General features: G+C 41.7%; 1 protein-coding gene across 1 annotated transcript in view; it reads right to left on the bottom strand.

Annotated features, from left to right (window-relative positions):
- Positions 1 to 8,596: 8,596 nt before the first annotated feature.
- LOC140547747 (sialoadhesin-like) overlaps positions 8,597 to 20,085 on the bottom strand; it is a 61,366-nt gene continuing 49,877 nt past the window's right edge. Inside the window, exons 8-13 of the mRNA XM_072670882.1 lie at positions 11,432 to 11,707; positions 11,224 to 11,323; positions 11,035 to 11,071; positions 10,860 to 10,934; positions 10,677 to 10,754; positions 8,597 to 8,653 (exon numbers count right to left, since the gene is read on the bottom strand). Of these exons, the coding sequence (XP_072526983.1) occupies positions 8,597 to 8,653; positions 10,677 to 10,754; positions 10,860 to 10,934; positions 11,035 to 11,071; positions 11,224 to 11,323; positions 11,432 to 11,707 (623 nt within the window). The remainder of the gene's footprint in view (positions 8,654 to 10,676; positions 10,755 to 10,859; positions 10,935 to 11,034; positions 11,072 to 11,223; positions 11,324 to 11,431; positions 11,708 to 20,085) is intronic.

A 20,085-nucleotide genomic window follows, 5' to 3' on the forward strand; every position in this document is an offset into this window, starting at 1 on the left:
GGGGAGTCCAGCCACTTCATCAAAGAGGACGTGGAGGTGGCCCTCAGTACGATGGTGCAGACCTGCTCGCCTGGCCGGGTCCTGCACGCTCTACTGGCTGGTGGATTCAGGTAAACATCACATTCCATATTCATTAATAGATTTGAACTGTAAACTAAATGAAGTGGTTATGTGATCAATATCAGTGGTCATTCTAAAGACACAGTACAAACTGGCAGCACTGATGTACGGCTGAGTCTCTTCCTACATTTTGGAGAAGATCTTGCTAGAAGGTGAGTCTAGAGTTCACCTGTGTGTAAACGCTGGATGTGTATCTTACTGTGTTCACTCTCCTCTCTCCAGCCACAGAAACGCAGCAGTGAGAAGATGCACTGCACTGCATCTGGAGAAGCTCTCTTACAAGTTGGGGGCTTCTCGTGTGCTGACCAGCAAGAAGGAATTCACCAGCAGGTTCCTGACCGCCGTCAGCAAACTGGCCCTGGACTCCGCACAGGAAGTGAGGTAAGCAGTTGCTTGTTTTTACACCTATTGGGTCAGAACTGCACCCATCAGCATGTTTTCTTCACCAGCCAGCACTGAAAATGACCTTTTATCATTCTTCCTCCACAGACTCCATGCTCAAAACACCCTGAGATTTCTGGGGAGCCACGAGGACTGTGTGAAGATGGTGGACAGATTCGTGTCATCAAGAGACAAAAGATCAGTCATGGACATCATCACCAAGAGCAGGTAAGAAGAAGAAAGTGATCTTTAAACAAATGAAAAATACACTTTATGATGATCAAAGACTTTATTATTATTGAGTTTGATTATTAATGAGGTTTTTGTCTCCTTTTTTAAATATACAGAATCCAGCAGAAGAATGAAGAACAGCTGCTCCAGTGATGATCAACAGAGACGTCCATCATTTTTAACATTTCTGCAGAATTCAGTGGTTAAGATGTAAGTAAAGTCATTCAGAGTGGTTTGGTGTGAAATGCTCCGTTCTAGAGAAACTTACAGAGTCAGAACTGTTCATAGTGGAGGTGATGGGAACCACACGTCTGAAGAGTGGAATGCCTCTAAAAGCTCCATCAGCGAGTGTCCTCTCTCCCGTGCCGACGAGAGCTGAGCTTTTATGCTGCGGGTGCTCCTTCCTGAACAAGCAGCAGCTGTCTGTGATCAGAGTAGAGAACCCAGCATGAACGGTCAGACGATCCAGCAACCCCACCTTCCTCTCACCACAGTCCCCCTCTTAGAGTCCTCTTAGAGTGCACCCTGGCGTCAGGGCAACCATTGGGGAGTCCGGTGAAGGGAGGCGGAGTCACTGTGTGACATGGTTGCCAGGGAGACCCAGCGTGCTCTGTCCCGGGTCCCACTGCTGGTGGAGGCTCAGGCAGGGCCGGGTGTGGATCATTGTCTGCGTGCTCCAGGTCCTCGGACCACGTGCAGCAGCAGCAATATCCCTTCTGTTGTCGCAGTCCTTGTCTCAGTGTTTCTCCTATAGGCACCACTCACACCGCCCTTCAGACATCAGGTTCCTATCACCTCCACTGTGAACAGTTCTGACTCTGTAAGTTTCTCTAGAACGGAGCATTTCACACTAAACCACTCTGAATGACTCTGTTTACATCTTAACCTTTTAATTCTGCAGGAAACAGCAACATCTAATAAACTCTAATTAAACTACATCAGTCTCTCTCTCATCAATAGAAGTTTAGTACTGGAGCTAAAAAGCTAATCTAGGTGAAGTAATGACCAAACACGGATTTCCACACTCCACTACTGTTTCAGCATGTCAGTGTTTATAGATACCAGTATGTCCTCAGAATAATACTAAAACTCAGAACTACAGCACCACAGAGACCATCACTCCACCTCTGTTAACACACCTGGTTCAACACAGCAGCTTATTACTAAGCCTTCATTAAATCAATCTGCAGCTCTGAGGAGGACTAAAGAACATTTATCTGAGCAGAACCTCAGTTTTTCAGACCTGCTTAAAAAAGGCAGATTTTAATGCAATGTTCTAAACAATCAATCCACAATAAACTGAATCATAAAGAATCTCAAAACAGAATCTGCTTTGTTATGATCACCAAACTCCTCTCCTGCATGTCTTTAAGTGCTGCTGATGGTGGAGAATACAGTGATGTAGCACAGCCGTTTATCCTTCATTTCTGGAGCATTTCTCATCTCTCAATGAGGACGAACAGCCTGGAAACACACACCCTGATATATATATTCCAACTACAGAAACACACACACACACACTTGCAAGCAAGGAAACTGCAGACCTACTGTCAGAGAGTCATAATCAGACATTGTGGTTGCAGGGTTTAAGGAAACTAAACACTCATGCAGTGTAAAACACACACACACACACACACACACACACACACACACACATATATATATATATAAACTGTAGACGTACCTGTAGAGTATCATAGTCTGAGCTGATAGTGGTGGGGTTGAGAGCTGTGTATGTGGGGTCTGCAGGATTTGGGGTCTTTTAGAGAGAGATGAGGAAAACACAACTTCAGTCTTTATTCAGCAGCAGCTTTATAGGAGGATGTAGAGAGAAAGAAAGTGAAATCCTCTCTCAGTACCTGAATATGTGTGTCTCTCTCTGCTCCTCTCCTCCTCCTGATTACACAGGTTAAACAAAAAGGCCAGTTAGAGTTTTGAGTTCTGTAGATCATAAAAGCTTGTATTTGAGGTTAAAGTTGAGGTTAATATGATGTTTAATACAGGTTCAGAGATTCAGAGATAAATATAAACAATACTGTCACTCACTTAATGCACAGAACAGCAGTGAAAGAGAGAGGCAGAACAGGGACCACTCCAACAGCTCCCCAAACATCTCCCCAAACAGCACGCTGCTCCAACAACTCAGCTGAGTTTCAACAGAATCAGTTCATTCATTCTGATCAGGAGAACAACAGCTAATTCACCAGTAATTACACATCCTGACTGAACACACTCACTGCAGACTGCTGCTTACCTTTCACATCCAGATAAACTGGTGTAGAGCTGTGATGTCCGCTGTGCTGGGAGCTGATGTTGGTGATGCTGTAATTCTGGCCTGTTGTCAGTGGTGTGTCTGCAGCTGCTCTCTGCTTAAACCAGAAGTAGGAGAGAACAGGAGGGTCTGCATCACTGCTGCAGCTCAGAGTCACTGACTCTCCCTCCTCTCTCTCTCCAGAGGAATCCAGCACTGCTCTGGTGTTTCTGGGAGAGTCTGATTGGAAATAGATCAGATTCAGGTGTTACCTTTATTAGTTGAGATGGGTCAGACAGCTGGTGTATTCATGTTACTCGCATACTGGTCACTGCTGTTTAGGTGTGGGTCATTGAATTATCATCATACATCATATGAAAACTTACTGTAGATGACTTAATTCAGAGTGTGAAAATGTCCACTCACACACTGGAGATGAGTGGAGGCTCTCGTGTCCTTCAACAGCACAGCTGTAGCTGACCACTCCACTGACCACAGCTACAGAGCAGGAGGCAGATCTGCAGTGAGACTCACTCTGTCCGTTCTTGTACCAGATGTAGGTGTGGTGGTCAGGCAGAGTGCAGGTGCTGCTACAGGTCAGCTGCTTTCCTCCACTCTCTGTGTCGGACACTGTAATCTTCATATCTGCAGGAGAGTTTAAACAAGGCTTGGTGTTCTTTGGTCATTTGTAGGAAAAGTAATCAGCTCTGGTGCTGGAGGGTCACAGCCCTGAGCAGATTGATCAATTCCCTGTTCAAACTAAACCTGACAGTTAACAGATGAGTTTAGTTAGGAGTGTATGAGCAGTAAAATGTGCTGATTTATAAAATTATTTTATAAATAAATTATTTTATTAAGCAGAGATCAATCTGACTGTATGTAGTGCAGCTCTACCTGTGACAGACAGACTGACTCCAGGTCTGCCAGTATATTTGCCTATCTGCTGTGTAAGTCTTGAATTCTCCATTCCTGAACCAGTAGTAGGAAAGCTTTTCCCCCAAGGCTGCAGGTGGAGCTACAGGACAATTTCACCTCTCTCTGTCCCTCAGTCCGAGACACTGGACACTGGAGGAATCAGGTGTTGTATATTTGCAGGAGATTTTTACTGTAGATCCAGTAACAGCACAGAGACTCTGAGAGAGTTACACTGCGCTGAGCCCAAACTCCTGCAACACACACACACACACACACACACACACAGTTTAGATGTAGGAGGAAACTCTCATGGTCTAACTGGCAGGGTGACCACAGTGTGAAGTAATGATGCTGTTGCTATGGGCGATAGAGTCAGGTAGGCAGTTGGGCAGAGGTGTGATAACCACAGAGGAACTGACCTAAGATTAAAACAGTTTAAAATAGCTGATCTGAAGCTTCACACAGTTTAGGCACACAAGCACACTCTGTTAATCCATAGATCACAAAGCTGTTAAAGATCATTCATTATTGCCAGTTATTAATAATTTCTTCCTGAAACTCATTTAGAAATCTTTTTAGAATATTTCACTGAATCTTTTAAAGTTTTGAAAATGTAAAATAAAATATTGTAGTTTATATAGTGTAGATTGTATATAAATACATATATAGTATACAGTAATTATAATGATACGAGTATACACTGTAATGATAAACACTGTAAACATCTTAAAACAGAGTAAAAAAGCAGAGGAATGTGAAAGTTTACCTGTCAGTAAGACGAGGATCACTGCTGCTGTAATATTCACTGATGTTCTGGAAGACATGATGACATTATCAGTTTATTATGAATAAGTCTGATTTTTAATGAGGGTTTTTTGTGTCTCCTTTTTTAAGCATACAGATGAAACCAGCAGAAAAATGAAGAACAGATGCTCCAGTGATGATCAACAGAGATCATTTCTATCGTTATCTCCCGCTCATCATGAGATGTCTAAAAAAATAGTGTAAACACACAAACACACACAAATATAAATAAATATAGTGCTAGCACTCACTGAACTGCACTGTGTGTGTTCACTGTGAAAACAGCAGCAAACAGCAGACTGCTAAACTAGCAGAAACATCAGGAGATAAGGAGAGATAAGGTGAGATTTCTGTAATATTACAACAGATCTTACAGAGAAAAATAGAAAAGAAATTCAAGTTCGGAAAAAAATATATGCGCTTAAATCATTCAAATAATAATTATATTAAAATAATTATATTAAAATAAATATTATACTTAAAGTACAATAAAAATGAATGTCAAAATATTGCATATGTGAGTCAAAATCAGTGGTTTTAGTTCTGCTGAATTTCTCCCTGATCCAGACAGACTATTCCAGACTGACTTCCAGAGCAGTCTCTGATTCATGAACAACAAGCCTGAGAAATATTACTGAAATATTACTGAAATATGATCAGATTAAGAAGAAAGCAGAACTTTAAGGATTTTTCTTCATACTTTAACATTAGCTAAATGAGATGTTTGCTAAATGCTACACTCACTTCTTAAATAGAAATATGAACAATTTTTAATCCAGATATCAACATTAACCACCAGCTGGTGATCATAAAGTAGTGTTCTGCTACAGATATATCAGTTTTTAATAATATTCAGGTTTTAGAAAAGGCAGAACTTCTCTGATAGACTGTTTCTCTCTCTGTCTGGCAGCTATAATGCTAAGCAGGAGGTCTTCATGTACTAAACCAAGCAAGCAGTTTAGCTGTTCACTCACAGGAATGCATGGAAAGCAGATAGCTTGTGTTTCAGTAAAGGGGTTTACAGTTTGTAGGAGTGTGTGGATGTGAAGGAGTCCTGCTGTAAAATCACTGATCTAATGAGGCAGCAGCTTTTCATACTGAGCTGATGTGGAGAATTAAACGGCTAGCTAACGGTTCAGCACCTGTAGCTGTAGCCTAGCCTAGCTACAGAGCTACCACACAGTGACTGCTCTGTAGTACTGCTGTTCTGCAGTCGGCTACCTGGCTTTACCTCAGATCATCAAACCAACAACACACACCATTTAACCAGGGGGGTGTTTATACTATTGAATATAACTCATAATCTAAAAAATTACATTCACAAACCTACACTGATTTTACACTGAGATTATTAGTTTATTAGATAAGTTGTTTTCATGCCTAATTTACCCATCAGTAAGACTGCAGGACATTATTTAGGTGGTGGTTTATTCTCACCCCAGCAGTGACAACTGCATCTGGCTCAGTGGTGCTGCTGGGGTTTTCACCCAAATCTGTGTCACTGCCAGGGGTAAAAGTGAGTCCTCCATCCTAAAATACTGAGCCAAGAGTAGGTTTGTGGTCAGAAACTATCCAGTGATAAAGGGTTAAAGGATGGCTACACATGAATAGATGGGAACAATGTGAAGTACTGCTGGTAAAGCTGAACCCCAGCAACACCATTGTTCAATTGGACCACCTCTCAAATAATATTTGATAAAGTGGCTAGTGAGTGTAGAAGGTAGGTGTACTTAATAAACTGTCAACTCAGTATATATACACTCAAGTTCCAGCAGTATTCAGAGCAAAATTCACTCACCTGGCTGCTCTCTGTGCAGAGTTTTTATGGCAGCATCTGAGCAGTGAAAGAGTGAGAAAGGTCAGATGGCTTGGTCAGCCCTCTCCAGCTGTGTGTGGTCTGGGTGTTTCTCCTCAGAGCCAAGCAATGTCATAAGAGAACAATGGTGGACAGTGAAGTGGACCTGAAGGATCTGAGAACCTGTGTGGTTGGTGGTCAGTTCCCCTTCACTCACCACAACAGATACTAAACCTACACCACAACCTCTTCTTCCTCATCCTCAAAATCTCCCTCCTCCTCTCCTGTGTTATTGCTGGTACTCAGACACAAGGTCATTCATGCTGTCTGCCTCTGAACTCCATCTCATCCATGCCTTCTCCAGTGTAGGAAAGTTTTTCACCTAAACATGGCTGTGAACTGCTCTGATATGTGGTTTAAGGGCTCCTGGCTGATGGCTGTGCTGTTGCAGACAGCGGACTTTACATTCAGCCTCCTTGAGCACCACATCCAACACACAAGTCCACCAGCTCAGGTACTTCTGTGTAATGGCTCTTTTACCTGTTGGAGCTGACAGTTAGGCTGGGTTACAGAAAAAGAAGCTAACATTACCTTCTGTAGAATCTCCTTTAACATTCATAAGCAGAGAAGCTACTGTTCCTTAAACAGAAACAGGAATTCTACCACAAACAACACTGTAAACTATCAGTAGACACAGGCTTCAACATCTACAACTTCCTGCCTCAAGTAAAATGCTGTGAGAGCTGTTAAAGATGACTTGTCCAGTTGGACCAGCTGGTGTTTTTGGTCACTATAGATATTCTTCTGTTAACAGCTGAAAGAGAAATTTACCAGTAGCTTCATTGTAGGGAGTGTGTATCCGTTCCAACTGCAGGTCAACTTGCACTGTTGAGATTAGTATATAGTACATGTTAGGAGATAAATATGCTTAATATTGTTGCTAACATACACAAATTTACCACAGTAGTGCTGTTTTAATATCTGATAAACTCTTTTTGAATACCATTGATTACCAAATAAACCATGAATGAGTAATATTTCTGTCCACATAGTGTACATCAGCAGTTTCTCAATTTCTCAATGATCTGTACATTCAGAAATGTGTATCAGCTGTTTTGTGTAACTTGTTTACCTGTTGCTGTAGCAGAAGAACTAGTTTTAGGATACATTTAAGTTTTTTAACATTATATTGAACTTGTGGGATTCTGTGTGTAAGACAAGAAAGATCCAGAATTTTATAGAAATATGTAGAAATATGTAAACTGACTGCATATTCTGTACCAAAAGCATCAATTGTGCTAAAGGTACAGTCCACAGCAGACACATGCTGTGCTAAGTGTGTTCAGAGTTTTGAAATGGTGACTACAGATTGGACAAAAGGCTGTTGTCCAGAGTGTGTAAGAAATGTGGGTCTTACTCTTGATGAGGGCCAAGCAGACATCATGTAGTTCCACCAGAGTGCGCACCACTTTCAGCCCCTCCATCTTCCTCTCCCTGTTTCAAAAGCAAGACATTAGAATGAGGTGAACACGTCTGGAAGGTGGTGTTATTACAGTAGGAATGATAAAGACTGAGTCAATACACTGAACATTTAACAACAGAGGAGCAGCAGCTCCACCTGGCTCTCTGTCCTCCTCTCCTGGCTAAGCCCAGTCTCAGTTTGGGCAGCTCTGTTTTTCAGGCTACACGTCAGCTTTAACTGGACTCTTCCTCTGCCTACCTAGGCCTACCCACCTGGGGATCTTGGAGGGACAGGTGCGTGGAGCAAGGGGCGTGAAAGGAGTTCCCATAGGCCCTGTTTCCATCATGAACCTTATTGTTCAGACCTGTCAGTGATGAAAAGCTGCTGGATTTGGCAGCAGCAGGTGGGGAGACAGGGGTCTTCTTCAACCTTGAAGGGAGAGCTTTCCTCACTACCCCTATCTTTGGGGGGCATGAACTTGGCATAGGACCCCCCACCTTATTGGAGGCAAACTACAGGGTGCTGAAGGGTCACCCACACTGATGCCAGTTTGGTTTTATGGCTGATCATGATCATGGATCAAGCCACAGATCCGTCTGAAAATGGCATCCTGAACTAATATCAGACATTTGGACCATTAATCATGAGGCTCATTTTCCCCCATGTACTCCTGCAGCTTCCTCCTGATTCTCTCCTGAAGGGAACCCAACCAAACAACATTCAGATTAGACAAATTACAAACAGTTCACTTCTATGTCAGACTGGTCAAACACCATGATGTCAGGCTTTTTCTTCTTTATGGTAGTATGTATTTGAGCAGCACAGGTAAAAAGTAGCAGAAATAATGTTTTGGTCATTTAGTGGAGCATTTCTACTGTATATCAGTTAGGAGCAGGACTTTATCAGCCACAGACACCTGAAACATCTCACAGTTTGGATCAAAGCAGACACCTTGTCCCGTTAGGAGCCAACTGCCCTTCATATAATCCACCCTGCACTTCTCAAAATACAGCGAGTTACTGAGCTCTCCCTAACTGTCTAACATCACTCCAGCTTCTGTAAACATGGCAAATTCACTCAGGACTCAACAAAGTTGATGCTGGCTCATGTTTCAGAGTCCTGAGTTAAGCCATGTTAAACAAACCCATCATGCAGTCAGAGAACTAGTTAACACTATGGGCTCCTACCCACTTACTAGCCACCATGCTAACGCTCCCATTATGAAAGCCTCAGTTTAGGGTGGAGCTGCTAGCAGCATCGTTAGCTAAGGAGCTAACATTGTTTTAACTCTGAAATGATGTCGGGTTGAAAAAAATGCTGTTTGCTGTTTAGAACACAGTAAACTTACTTACCAGACAGTGTCAGCTCTTTAAAGCCGTTTTACAAAATGATCCATCAGCCAGCAGAACTTCCAGGAGCACAGCACAGCATAGACGTCTGGTTCTTATCTCCTCCACTGTGAACAGTTCTGACTCTGTAAGTTTCTCTAGAATGGAGCATTTCACACTAAACCACTCCGAATGACTCTGTTTACATCTTAACCTTTTAATTATGCAGGAAACAGCAACATCTAATAAGAAATCAGAAACCAGTTAAGCTACTCAAAGTGGTTTTAGATAAATGTGGTCTGAGGGGAATGAACAGAGAGGCTTTACCTACAAACAGCAATTTCTATCTAAACCTCAGTGAACAAAGTTTACCCACTATCAGAGTTATCAGACTGTAATACTCTGTAATGCTGTTTATGTTATAACATCTAAACTAACTATTATAAACAGGAATAATGAGGTCATATTTCTGACATATTCAAGCATATACAGAGTTTTTATTGTTTATTATAGAGGCACTTTATCTCCAGAACATTAAAACACTAGCACTTAAGGCAGCAAATAATCAGACAGTCTAAAAAAAAGACATGTTTAATAAAGAAATACAGGCAGAATTTTCATACAGAAATAACTGCACAGAAAAAAACAACTTCATAAGTCTTAACAAGGACATCACTGACTCTACCTGAGTGAAACAACACTGTGTTCAGCATTAATAACAGTGACAGCAGAAATCCCTTCACACGGCTTCTTCTGAGAAGGTAATGCTCCAAATGTGAGCAGACAGATCATCACAAAATTTTATACTAATAAAAGCTAATGAGCTCAGCTGTTGGGCTGCTTCACTCACACACACACACACACACACACACACTTTTTGCCCAAAACCTTTCATGTGACCGTATGTCCAATCAAAAAGTTATATATAAGCTCAAATTACACAATCAGACTGAACAACCTGGAGTTGGAATGAACAAAATAAAAATAAAGATAAAAAACGAATAATATAAATCTGATAACAAAACCGCTCTGCTACTCAGAACTACAGCACCACAGAGACCATCACTCCACCTCTGTTAACACCTGATTCTACACAACAGCTCATTACTAAGCCTTCCTTAAATCAATCTGCAGCTCTGAGGAGGACTAAAGAACACTCAACTGAATGATTCTGGAACAGTCATTTATACAATGCAGGAAAAAAGGCTGGAGAATACAGTGATGTAGAACAATGACCAGTGATGTAGAACAGCTGTTTATCCTTCATTTCTGGAGCATTTCTCATCTCTCAGTGAGGACGAACAGCCTGACAACACACACACACACACACACACAGTTAGATACTCCAAATCCAGAATGGACACACACACACTCCGTATGCAGACTTACTGTCAGAGAGTCATAATCAGACGTCATGGTTGCAGGGTTTAAGGTTGAGTATGTGTCACACGGAGAGTCTCCAACACACTGGAGACAAAAAAGAAAACTAAACACTCTGCAGAGTAAAACACACACACACACACACACACACACACACACACACACACACAGGCATAAAGACTGTAGACTTACCTGTAGTGTATCATAGTCTGAGCTGATGGTGGTGGGGTTGAGAGCTGTGTATGTGGGGTCTGCAGGATTTGGGGTCTTTTAGAGAGAGATGAGGAGAACACAACTTCAGTCTTTATTCAGCAGCAGCTTTATAGGAGGATGTAGAGAGAAAGAAAGTGAAATCCTCTCTCAGTACCTGAATATGTGTGTCTCTCTCTGCTCCTCTCCTCCTCCTGATCACACAGATTAAACAGAAAAGGCCAGTTAGAGTTTTGAGTTCTGTAGATCATAAAAGCTTGTATTTGAGGTTAAAGTTGAGGTTAATATGGTGTTTAATGCAGATTTAGAGATTCAGAGATAAATAATAAACAATACTGTCACTCACTTAATGCACAGAACAGCAGTGAGAGAGAGAAGCAGAACAGGGACCACTCCAACAGCTCCCCAAACATCTTCCCAAACAGCACGCTGCTCCAACAACTCAGCTGAGTGTTTGAACAGAATCAGTTCATTCAATCTGATCAGGAGAACAACAGCTAATTCACCAGTAATTACACATACTGACTGAACACAGTCACTGCAGACTGCTGTACCTTTCACATCCAGATGAAAGGGTGTAGAGCTGTGATGTTCTAGCTGGTTGTGAGCGGTGCAGTAGTAGAGTCCGCTGTGCTGGGAGCTGATGTTGGTGATGCTGTAATTCTGGCCTGTTATCAGCGGTGTGTCTGCAGCTGCTCTCTGCTTAAACCAGGAGTAGGAGAGAACAGGAGGGTCTGCATCACTGCTGCAGCTCAGAGTCACTGACTCTCCCTCCTCTCTCTCTCCAGAGGAATCCAGCACTGCTTTGGTGTTTCTGGGAGAGTCATAAAGATTCAGATATTACAATAATTAGCAGCAACATTTTTAGCAATAATAATCATCATCTGACAGAGAATTCATTGTTTTATTAAAATTAAATAAGATTATTGAAGTGATTGTTTACCTTCAATTAAAACAAAAACTCAATTACAGTGAAAGACCCAGAAAAGGCTGTCTTAAAGTAAACAAAGGGGACTTAATGAGATTAATACAAATAAAAGTAATTTGGTGTTTAAAGTGAGGTTCTTACAGACAGCAGGAGACCGAAACTCCTTATATCCTCCTATAACGCAGATGTAACTGCCTGCATCCACAGTACTGTCATACAGATCCAGTTCATTACTGGACTGGTCAGATACAGGCTCTCCATTCTTGTACCAGATGCAAGTGTGGTACTTAGGCAGAGTGCAGGTGCTGCTACAGGTCAGCTTCTTTCCTCCACTCCCTGTCTCTGACACTGTAATCTTCAGATCTGCAGGAGAGTTTAAACAAGGTTTGTTGTTCTTTTCATTCACAGAATATTCTTTTAATAAACTAAACTTATTTAATAGAGTGCAGCTCTACCTGTGACAGACAGAGTGACTCCAGGTTGTCCAGTGTGTTCACCTCCATCAGTGTAGAATCTAAATATGTAGGTCTGAGCGTCTCTTTTTCTCTCAGGTCAGTGATTATCATGCTACAGTCATTCTGGGAGCTCTGTCTGTTCTGCACTCGTCCCTGATACTCCTCATCCTCTCTCACATCCACAGGTTCAGCACCAGTCTGCTCTTTAATGAACCACACTGATTTAGTGACCTTCTGATTATCAGGGAAGGCATAGTAACATGATGCTGATGAGTTGATGAGCCAATCAGAGCGCAGACAGCTTTGGGGTAGTAAGTGACACTCCAGCAGCTCCTCTTATCTGAATCAGCAGAAACACCTGAAACACACAAACTAACTTATTAGAAAAATAAAAACACCTGAAACTGAAAACACTGAAAACACTTACAGTTACAGTCTGTGGTACAGCGGTAGATTCTCACTGTCTAAACACAACCTGTTCAAACTGTACAGGAGAAGGTAGAATTATTTAATTTACACTGAAAACCATTAATGTAAGAAGATAAAATAAGATTATATGTTCAGTAATAAATGGTCTTGATTTGAGTGATATTTGGTAACCAGGTACTTAATGTGTAATAAGATCTCCGTCTCGTTTAGAGTCTGACTGGAATTACACAGCTCTCATTTTGGCTGGTTTGAGTATTGAGTATTAAATCATTCCCTTTAAAAACAATTAGAAAGAAGAAAGCACACTTATGTAGGATTGAGTTCTTTCCTCTTCTGATTTTATGTTGTTTTCTAGAAGAGCTGGTTGAAATTAACTTACTGACATTTACAGAAGTCTGAACAGGCTGGACTAAAGTTAAGTGTGATGTTTGAAGGAGTGACACTTACACACAGCAGGAGAGAGATGCCAACTTCCAGCCACCTTACAGAAGTAGCTGCCCTCGTCAGATAAACTGGTGAAGTCGAGCAGAATGGAGGAATCTGCTGTGTAAGTCTTGAATTCTCCATTCCTGAACCAGTAGTAGGAAAGCTTTTCCCCGAGGCTGCAGGTGGAGCTACAGGACAATTTCACCTCTCTCTGTCCCTCAGTCCGAGTATCCACCTTCACCTGCAAATCTACACACACATAGGGCCTTAAAATGGAAAACTGAATTTATCTTGGCAAAACTGAACGAGAGTCCGGTCTTGGTCTTTTATTTATGCCCCGCAAAATAATATCAAATCATGTGAAGAAGTTCACCCTCTGTGAATTCCATGATTTTACATGGTTGGTGTGGCGCGACAGATAACACCACTACCTGCCAGTGAGTTACCACACCATGTGGGAGACTGGGGTTTAATTCCCAGTCTGGGCGGCTATGCTGCGCTACACCAATAAGAGTCTTTGGGCAAGACTCCTAACACTACACTGGCCCTCCTCTGTAATACAAGTAACCTTGTAAGTCGCTCTGGATAAGAGCGTCTGCTAAATGCCATAAATGTAATATCAGGACATTATAAAAAAACATCTGAACAAACCACAAGACTTCTGGAACAATGTCAGCTGGACAAACAAGGCCAAAGTGTAGATAGTCACAATGCACAGCGCCACATTTGGTGAAAACCAATCATTGTCCTGTTGCATTGGGTTATGTTAAAGGACAATAATCCAAAGCACATTAGCAAATTTAAAAAGAAAACAATGAAAGTGTTGCAATGGCCCAGTCAAAGTCCAGACCTCAACCCAGTTAAAATGTACGTGTGTAGTAACCAAATGAATTATAGAGGGGCTTATTACCAATTACAACCCCCCCAAGCAAAAACTTCACCCTGGAAATTATGCTTTATAACATTACAACGTTAAATTATGTGTATAACAGTAAACACTGCGTCTTCTTATTTCCGCAGGATGAACATGACCACACTATTACATCATCCTGACACTCCTGTAAGTTTGTGTGTGTGTCCTGAGTGTGGTTTGTTTTATTCACTGGTTTCTTTTTGCCATTGCAAAATTACAGACAAGCGCTGCAGACCACTTCTAAATTGAACACAGTTCTCCATACAGGGGTTTCCATGTTGTGTCCTACTTACACTGGAGATCAGTCATGTGTTCATATCATATCAACCACACAAACACACACACACTGAAACCATCACCTGGAGGCAAGCTTTGTGTTTGAGCTCTCTGAAAAAGGAAGGAAATTCACCCACGTCAGAAAACACACACAAACACACACACACACACACACACACACACACACACACTTTCTCCTCACACACTCTTCACAGCTCTGTTCCAGTGAGGGAGGAAAGTGAGAGACGTTTTGACAGCAGAATGTAAGTAAGCTGTTCTTCATGAGATCTGCTCTGTGTGTGTGTGTGTGTGTGTGTGTGTGTGTTTCTGATCATTATTAGAAGATCAGGAAGCTGGATTCTATAAAAAGTAAACTGTGCTAGAAAACGGTTTTAGCATAACTGCTAAACATGTGTTTAATGGTCTCAGGACAGTACAGACATGTTGTGGCCCTCAGAAGAGCAATAAAGACAGAAGTGAATATTACACAAACCAAAGGTCAGAAGAATCAGTGAATCAGTTTCAGCCACAGTTCAGTAGTATTGTTGAGTGGCCTGTAGCTGTGGCCTGTTAATATCCAGTGCAGCACACACTACACAAGAGATCAGACGAGGCTCAGACACTACACCATCTTTCATCTTTTACACTGGTGTTACTGGTGTTACTGGTGTTAGCACTACTGTTACACATATTTTGAGGTGCTAATCAGCATCATTGTAGAGGTGTACTTTTTTATATATTCATATTTATATTTCTTATTCAAACTAATATTTAGAAAATTCTGAATCCACTTCAGAAGACATGAAGGGCAGCCTGTTCAATATTTTCACTACGTCTTTAAGACTGATGTCACATAGGTGAGTTCTGTTCTGAGAGAGGAAGCACACTCAAACGCTGGCATTCACTTCTTTGTGTTCTGAAAAGTCAAATATTAATATAGTAGTCTGCTGTCTGTTTCTGCTGAGGTCAGGTGGAGAGGAACCATGGGCTTTAAATGTGGAATTCTGTCACTGATCATCCTGCTGTTTATTCCAGGTAGGATTACTCTGTTGTAACAACTGCTGGGTGTCATCTGCACTCACTGTCCACTTTATTGGAAACACCTAATATGTCCCTCCACTGTCTGTCCACTTAGTTAGCTCCACCACTCAGGTCCACTATACAGATTGTAGACTATACAGACTGTAACACATCTGTTTCTGCACATCTGTTTCCACATCTGTTTTTAGCTGGTCTGAATCTGCTGGAAAGTGAACCAGGAAAAAAAAAGACCCATCTTAACGTTTGCAGCTCAGATTTTCATTTAGGTTCTAGGTAATAAACAGGTGCACACTATAGAAGACTCTTTAGATGACGTCTACGGTCTTTTTACCCCATATAACCACCATCTGATTTCTCTGATGTAGGTTCTGTGGGTGGGAGTCTCAGGGTGGTCTGCGATCCTCAGACTATCTGTGCTCTGCAGGAGTCAGAGGTGAAGCTGAGATGCTCTTACTCAAACACCAACATCAGAGCTGTCTTCTGGTTCAGCTCCAAGCAGAAAGCTAAATGGAGGAATGAGGAACATCCAGAGGATTTAGCTTTAGACTCAGACTACGCAGGAAGAGTGAACTACACTGAGACCACCAGCTCCAGCTCAACTCTTACAATAAGAGACCTGAGAGAGAGAGACTCAGGAGAGTATCAGCTCCTGATCATTACAGACCAAGGAGAGACACACCTCAGCTCAGCTGCAGTCAGTCTAACGGTTACAGGTAAACAGAGCAGAGCTGATCTGTTCAGTCATTAGAACAGAGCTGTTTGTGTTTACAAAAGATTTCCATTCAGTCCTGCAGGTCAACACTCATATAGGGAAGACTGGACAGACATTGACCTGTAATACATCCTGCAGTTTGACCTCTGGACCTCATTCTTACAACTGGTTCAAGAATGGCCAGTATGTGTTCAGGAATGGTGGAAATAAGGAGTCTTTGGTTTTAACCAGCATTGCTGATGCTGGCAGCTACTCCTGCTCTGTTAGCGGCCATAATATAATCCACTCCAGTTCAGTGTGTGAGTATTAGAGCTGTTCATAACTCTTCATGATCCAATCACATCAACACATGCTAATCTGTGACTTTTACAGGTGTGTTTGATAGGAACTGCTGGAGTGTGACCTACACAGACAGGAGAGTGTGTGTTTTGGAGGGTTCATCAGTGGACTTTCCCTGCACTTACTCATATCCCAGTGATCACATCCTTACTGAGGTGTTCTGGCATTATCTTCGGCCTGAAGAGGGTGTAAAGAACATAAGTGAGGAAGAGCGGTTTGCTGGCAGAGTGGAGTTTATTGGAGATAAAGAGAGAAACTGCACTCTGAGAATGAGAGAAGTGAGAAAGAACGACTCTAGAGAATATTACTTTAGAATAATCACTAAAATGATGGAGGGAAATAAAATAGAGAAATTCTCTGGTTCTCCTGGAGTCATTCTGAATGTTACAGGTATCAGACTGTGTTGCTCTTTTCTGCTGGTTCTGCTGTTTATTTTAGAACACCTGAAACCTTTCTGTTGTTTTGCATCTTCAGATCTGCAGGTGAGAGTGAGCTCCAGCACAGCTTCATCAGATGGACAGACAGTAACACTGACCTGTAGCAGCACCTGCACTCTGCCCAACAACCCCACTTACATCTGATACAAGAACGGACAGCCTGTAACTAACAAACCCAGCAGAGACAACAAGCTGTACCTGAACTCAGCGAGCAGTGAGGATGCTCTCCAGTATTCCTGTGCTTTAGGTGGTAACAGATTAATATTATTATTATAATTATTATTATTAAGATGGCATTATTATTATTATTATTATTATTATTATTATTAGTGATGTCCAAATTATTATTGTGCATAGCAAAGCAACTATGTTCTATTTATCTTTTTGCTGGATTTTCATTGTGTATCTCGTCCTGCAGTTTTTTAAATAGGATGAGGCCCAAAATTTATGTTGAGCAAAAGTGTTGAAGGCACCCTACATTTTAGCCAAAAGTTTGTGGACACAGACATTTTAGTCAAATGTATTTACATTACACAGTTTGGCCAAATGTTTTTGAACATAACATTGTGCTGAAAGTATTCGCATAAAACATAGTGACACATTAGCAACCACTGTGGCAACCTAGCAACTACCTAGCAACACCTTAGCAACCAATAGCTATGCTGTAGCAAAACCTTCGCAACCACCTAGCAACACCTTAGCAAGCATCACCTGTACCATAGCAAACCTTTAGCAGCCACCTAGCAATGCATTAGCAACCAACAACTATACCTTAGCAACCACCTACATCTTAATAACCAACAAGCTATACCATCACAACGCCTTAACAACCAACTAGCAACACCTTAGACACCACCTAACAAGCATCTAGGAACAGCATAATCACTTGGGATACCATGGCAACCACCTATCAACACCATATTAAACATCCGGGATGCCACAGTAACAGCCTGCAACACCATAGCAATGGCCTTGCAACCACTTACCTACAACATGGAAACGACCTGAATCCATGTAGCAACAGCCTAGCAACTACCTGGAGGTGGAATCCATGTCAGCTGCCCAACCATTCTGTGGTTTCTTCAGGAAATGCCCTTTTCTAGTTAAATCATTTTGTTTAGTAACTGTAGTGTAACTGTGTCTGTCAGATTTAGCTGTAACTGTGACTGATGATGTGGTTCATGGTTTACTTGTAAATATGCTGAAGGTCCAGAGGAGAGCTCAGTGATGAAGCTGATCACAGTGGGAGTGGTGGTCTTTCTGCTTCTATTACTCATCACAGCAGCTCTGTGTTTGTGCTGTGTGATCAGGAGGAGGAGGAGAGGAGCAGAGAGAGACACACATATTCAGGTACTGAGAGAGGATTTCACTTTCTTTCTCTCTACATCCTCCAATAAAGCTGCTGCTGAATAAAGACTAAAGCTGTGTTCTCCTCTCTCTCTCTAGAAGACCCCAAATCCTGCAGACCCCATATACACAGCTCTCAACCCCACCACCATCAGCTCAGACTATAATACTCTACAGGTGCGTCTCATGTGTGTGTGTGTGTGTTCTCCTGGTGAGTGTATTTAGTTCTATAAGTGTGTTTAGTGATGTTTTATTTTCCAGTGTGTTGGAGACTCTCCCAGAGACACATACACAACCTTAAACCCTGCAACCATGTCGTCTGATTATGACTCTCTGACAGTAAGTCTGCATTGCTAGAGTGTGAGTGTGTGTGTGAAGGTGTGTGTTTTAATATTTCTCTGGTGTGTGTTTTTCAGGGTGTGAAGGCTTCAGGCAGTGACCTGCAGCTGAGTGTCCTGCAGAGAAAATCCCCAGCAGCAGATTATGAAAACATACAGAGACAGTTTTCAGGTTTAATTTAATGTCTGTTTATTTTCTTTTATGTTGTTTATATCAGTGTGTTTTTATAGTGGCAGTTTATTCATCCTCATGTTTTAGAATATTTTAAGGACTAAAGCTGTGATTTGTATTAAATTGCTGTTTCTCTTTATCTTATATATAAAATATAAATAAAAATATTAAGCAGCTGTAAGATTCTTTCAGTGTTCAGTTTATGGAGCTTCTGCTGTTTGATGATGTTCTGATGGCAGAGAGGTGAAGGGCATCAAGGCCGAGCTGCAGACCCCCCCACCCAACAACTCAGAGTTCAGTAAAAGAGCTGAGCTCCATTAACTCCTCTAAAGAAACCATTATAACCTCACCATCCTCTGACAGCAAGAGGAAGATAATGAGGCATCTTGGAGGTGTTTTACTGCATAAAACATGTGCTGGTTTTGGGAGCTGGTTGGGATTGTGACACACTAAACCACACACCACAGCTATAAACACTAGATCACAGACACACACTCAGCCTGACTGCCCACCATCTACCAATAGTAGCTCATCACCACAGTCACAGCTCCTCTCTGTTTACTAAGGCTGACCTGAGAAGGTGTTAGTATCTGAAATGAAAAAAACAGCAGTCGTTTAACCACTCTATTGCATCATCCTGACATCTGTGTGTGTGTGTGTGTGTGTGTGTGTGTTTTGTATTCTTGTTTGAGGTTCTGGCTTTTTTGTCTCACACACACACAGCACTGCAGAGAAGAGCTGAAGGCAACACATGTAAAGTACCCACAGTTCTCTACACACATTTCAGTTCATCAGTGTTGAGTTTATTTAGCTTCTGTGCAGCACTTGGATTGTGCTGATCTTCTGTAGCAGCTTCTCACATTTACTGATCTCCACTGGAGCTCTGCTGCTCTTTCACCATCTTCACACCATCCCCACACTCAACAGTGTTACCACCTTGTCCCAACACATCCCCCTACTGTTATTATAAATATTACACATAGGAATCCCCCTATATCTACTCTATAGATGATATATAATATAGTATAATAATTTAAATAATAATAATATAAATATTTTCTGTTCTGGAGAAACGTAAACATTCTTCAAACTTTTAAAGGGAACATATTAGACCCCCAGCTCAGAGACAGAGCACGCCTACAGTACACTTTACTGCAGACTGGACCAAAGATCAGTTGTGTGTATTGTGGTTTAACAGCTTCTGAAGATACACACATAGCTCATCACATAAACTATATAGCCCATGATTACAAGAGCAGGCCAGTTGTGCTTCCTTCAAGTATTTATATATATATAGATGTAATGAGCTGATCTGACCACTGGGGGGAAGCAATGTGTGAAGACATCAGATGTCCCTGCTGCTCTACTGGGCTTCAGCTGGAGGAGCTCATTTAC

Source organism: Salminus brasiliensis, chromosome 25 (assembly GCF_030463535.1).
Source record: "Salminus brasiliensis chromosome 25, fSalBra1.hap2, whole genome shotgun sequence".
NCBI classification, from domain to species: domain Eukaryota; kingdom Metazoa; phylum Chordata; class Actinopteri; order Characiformes; family Bryconidae; genus Salminus; species Salminus brasiliensis.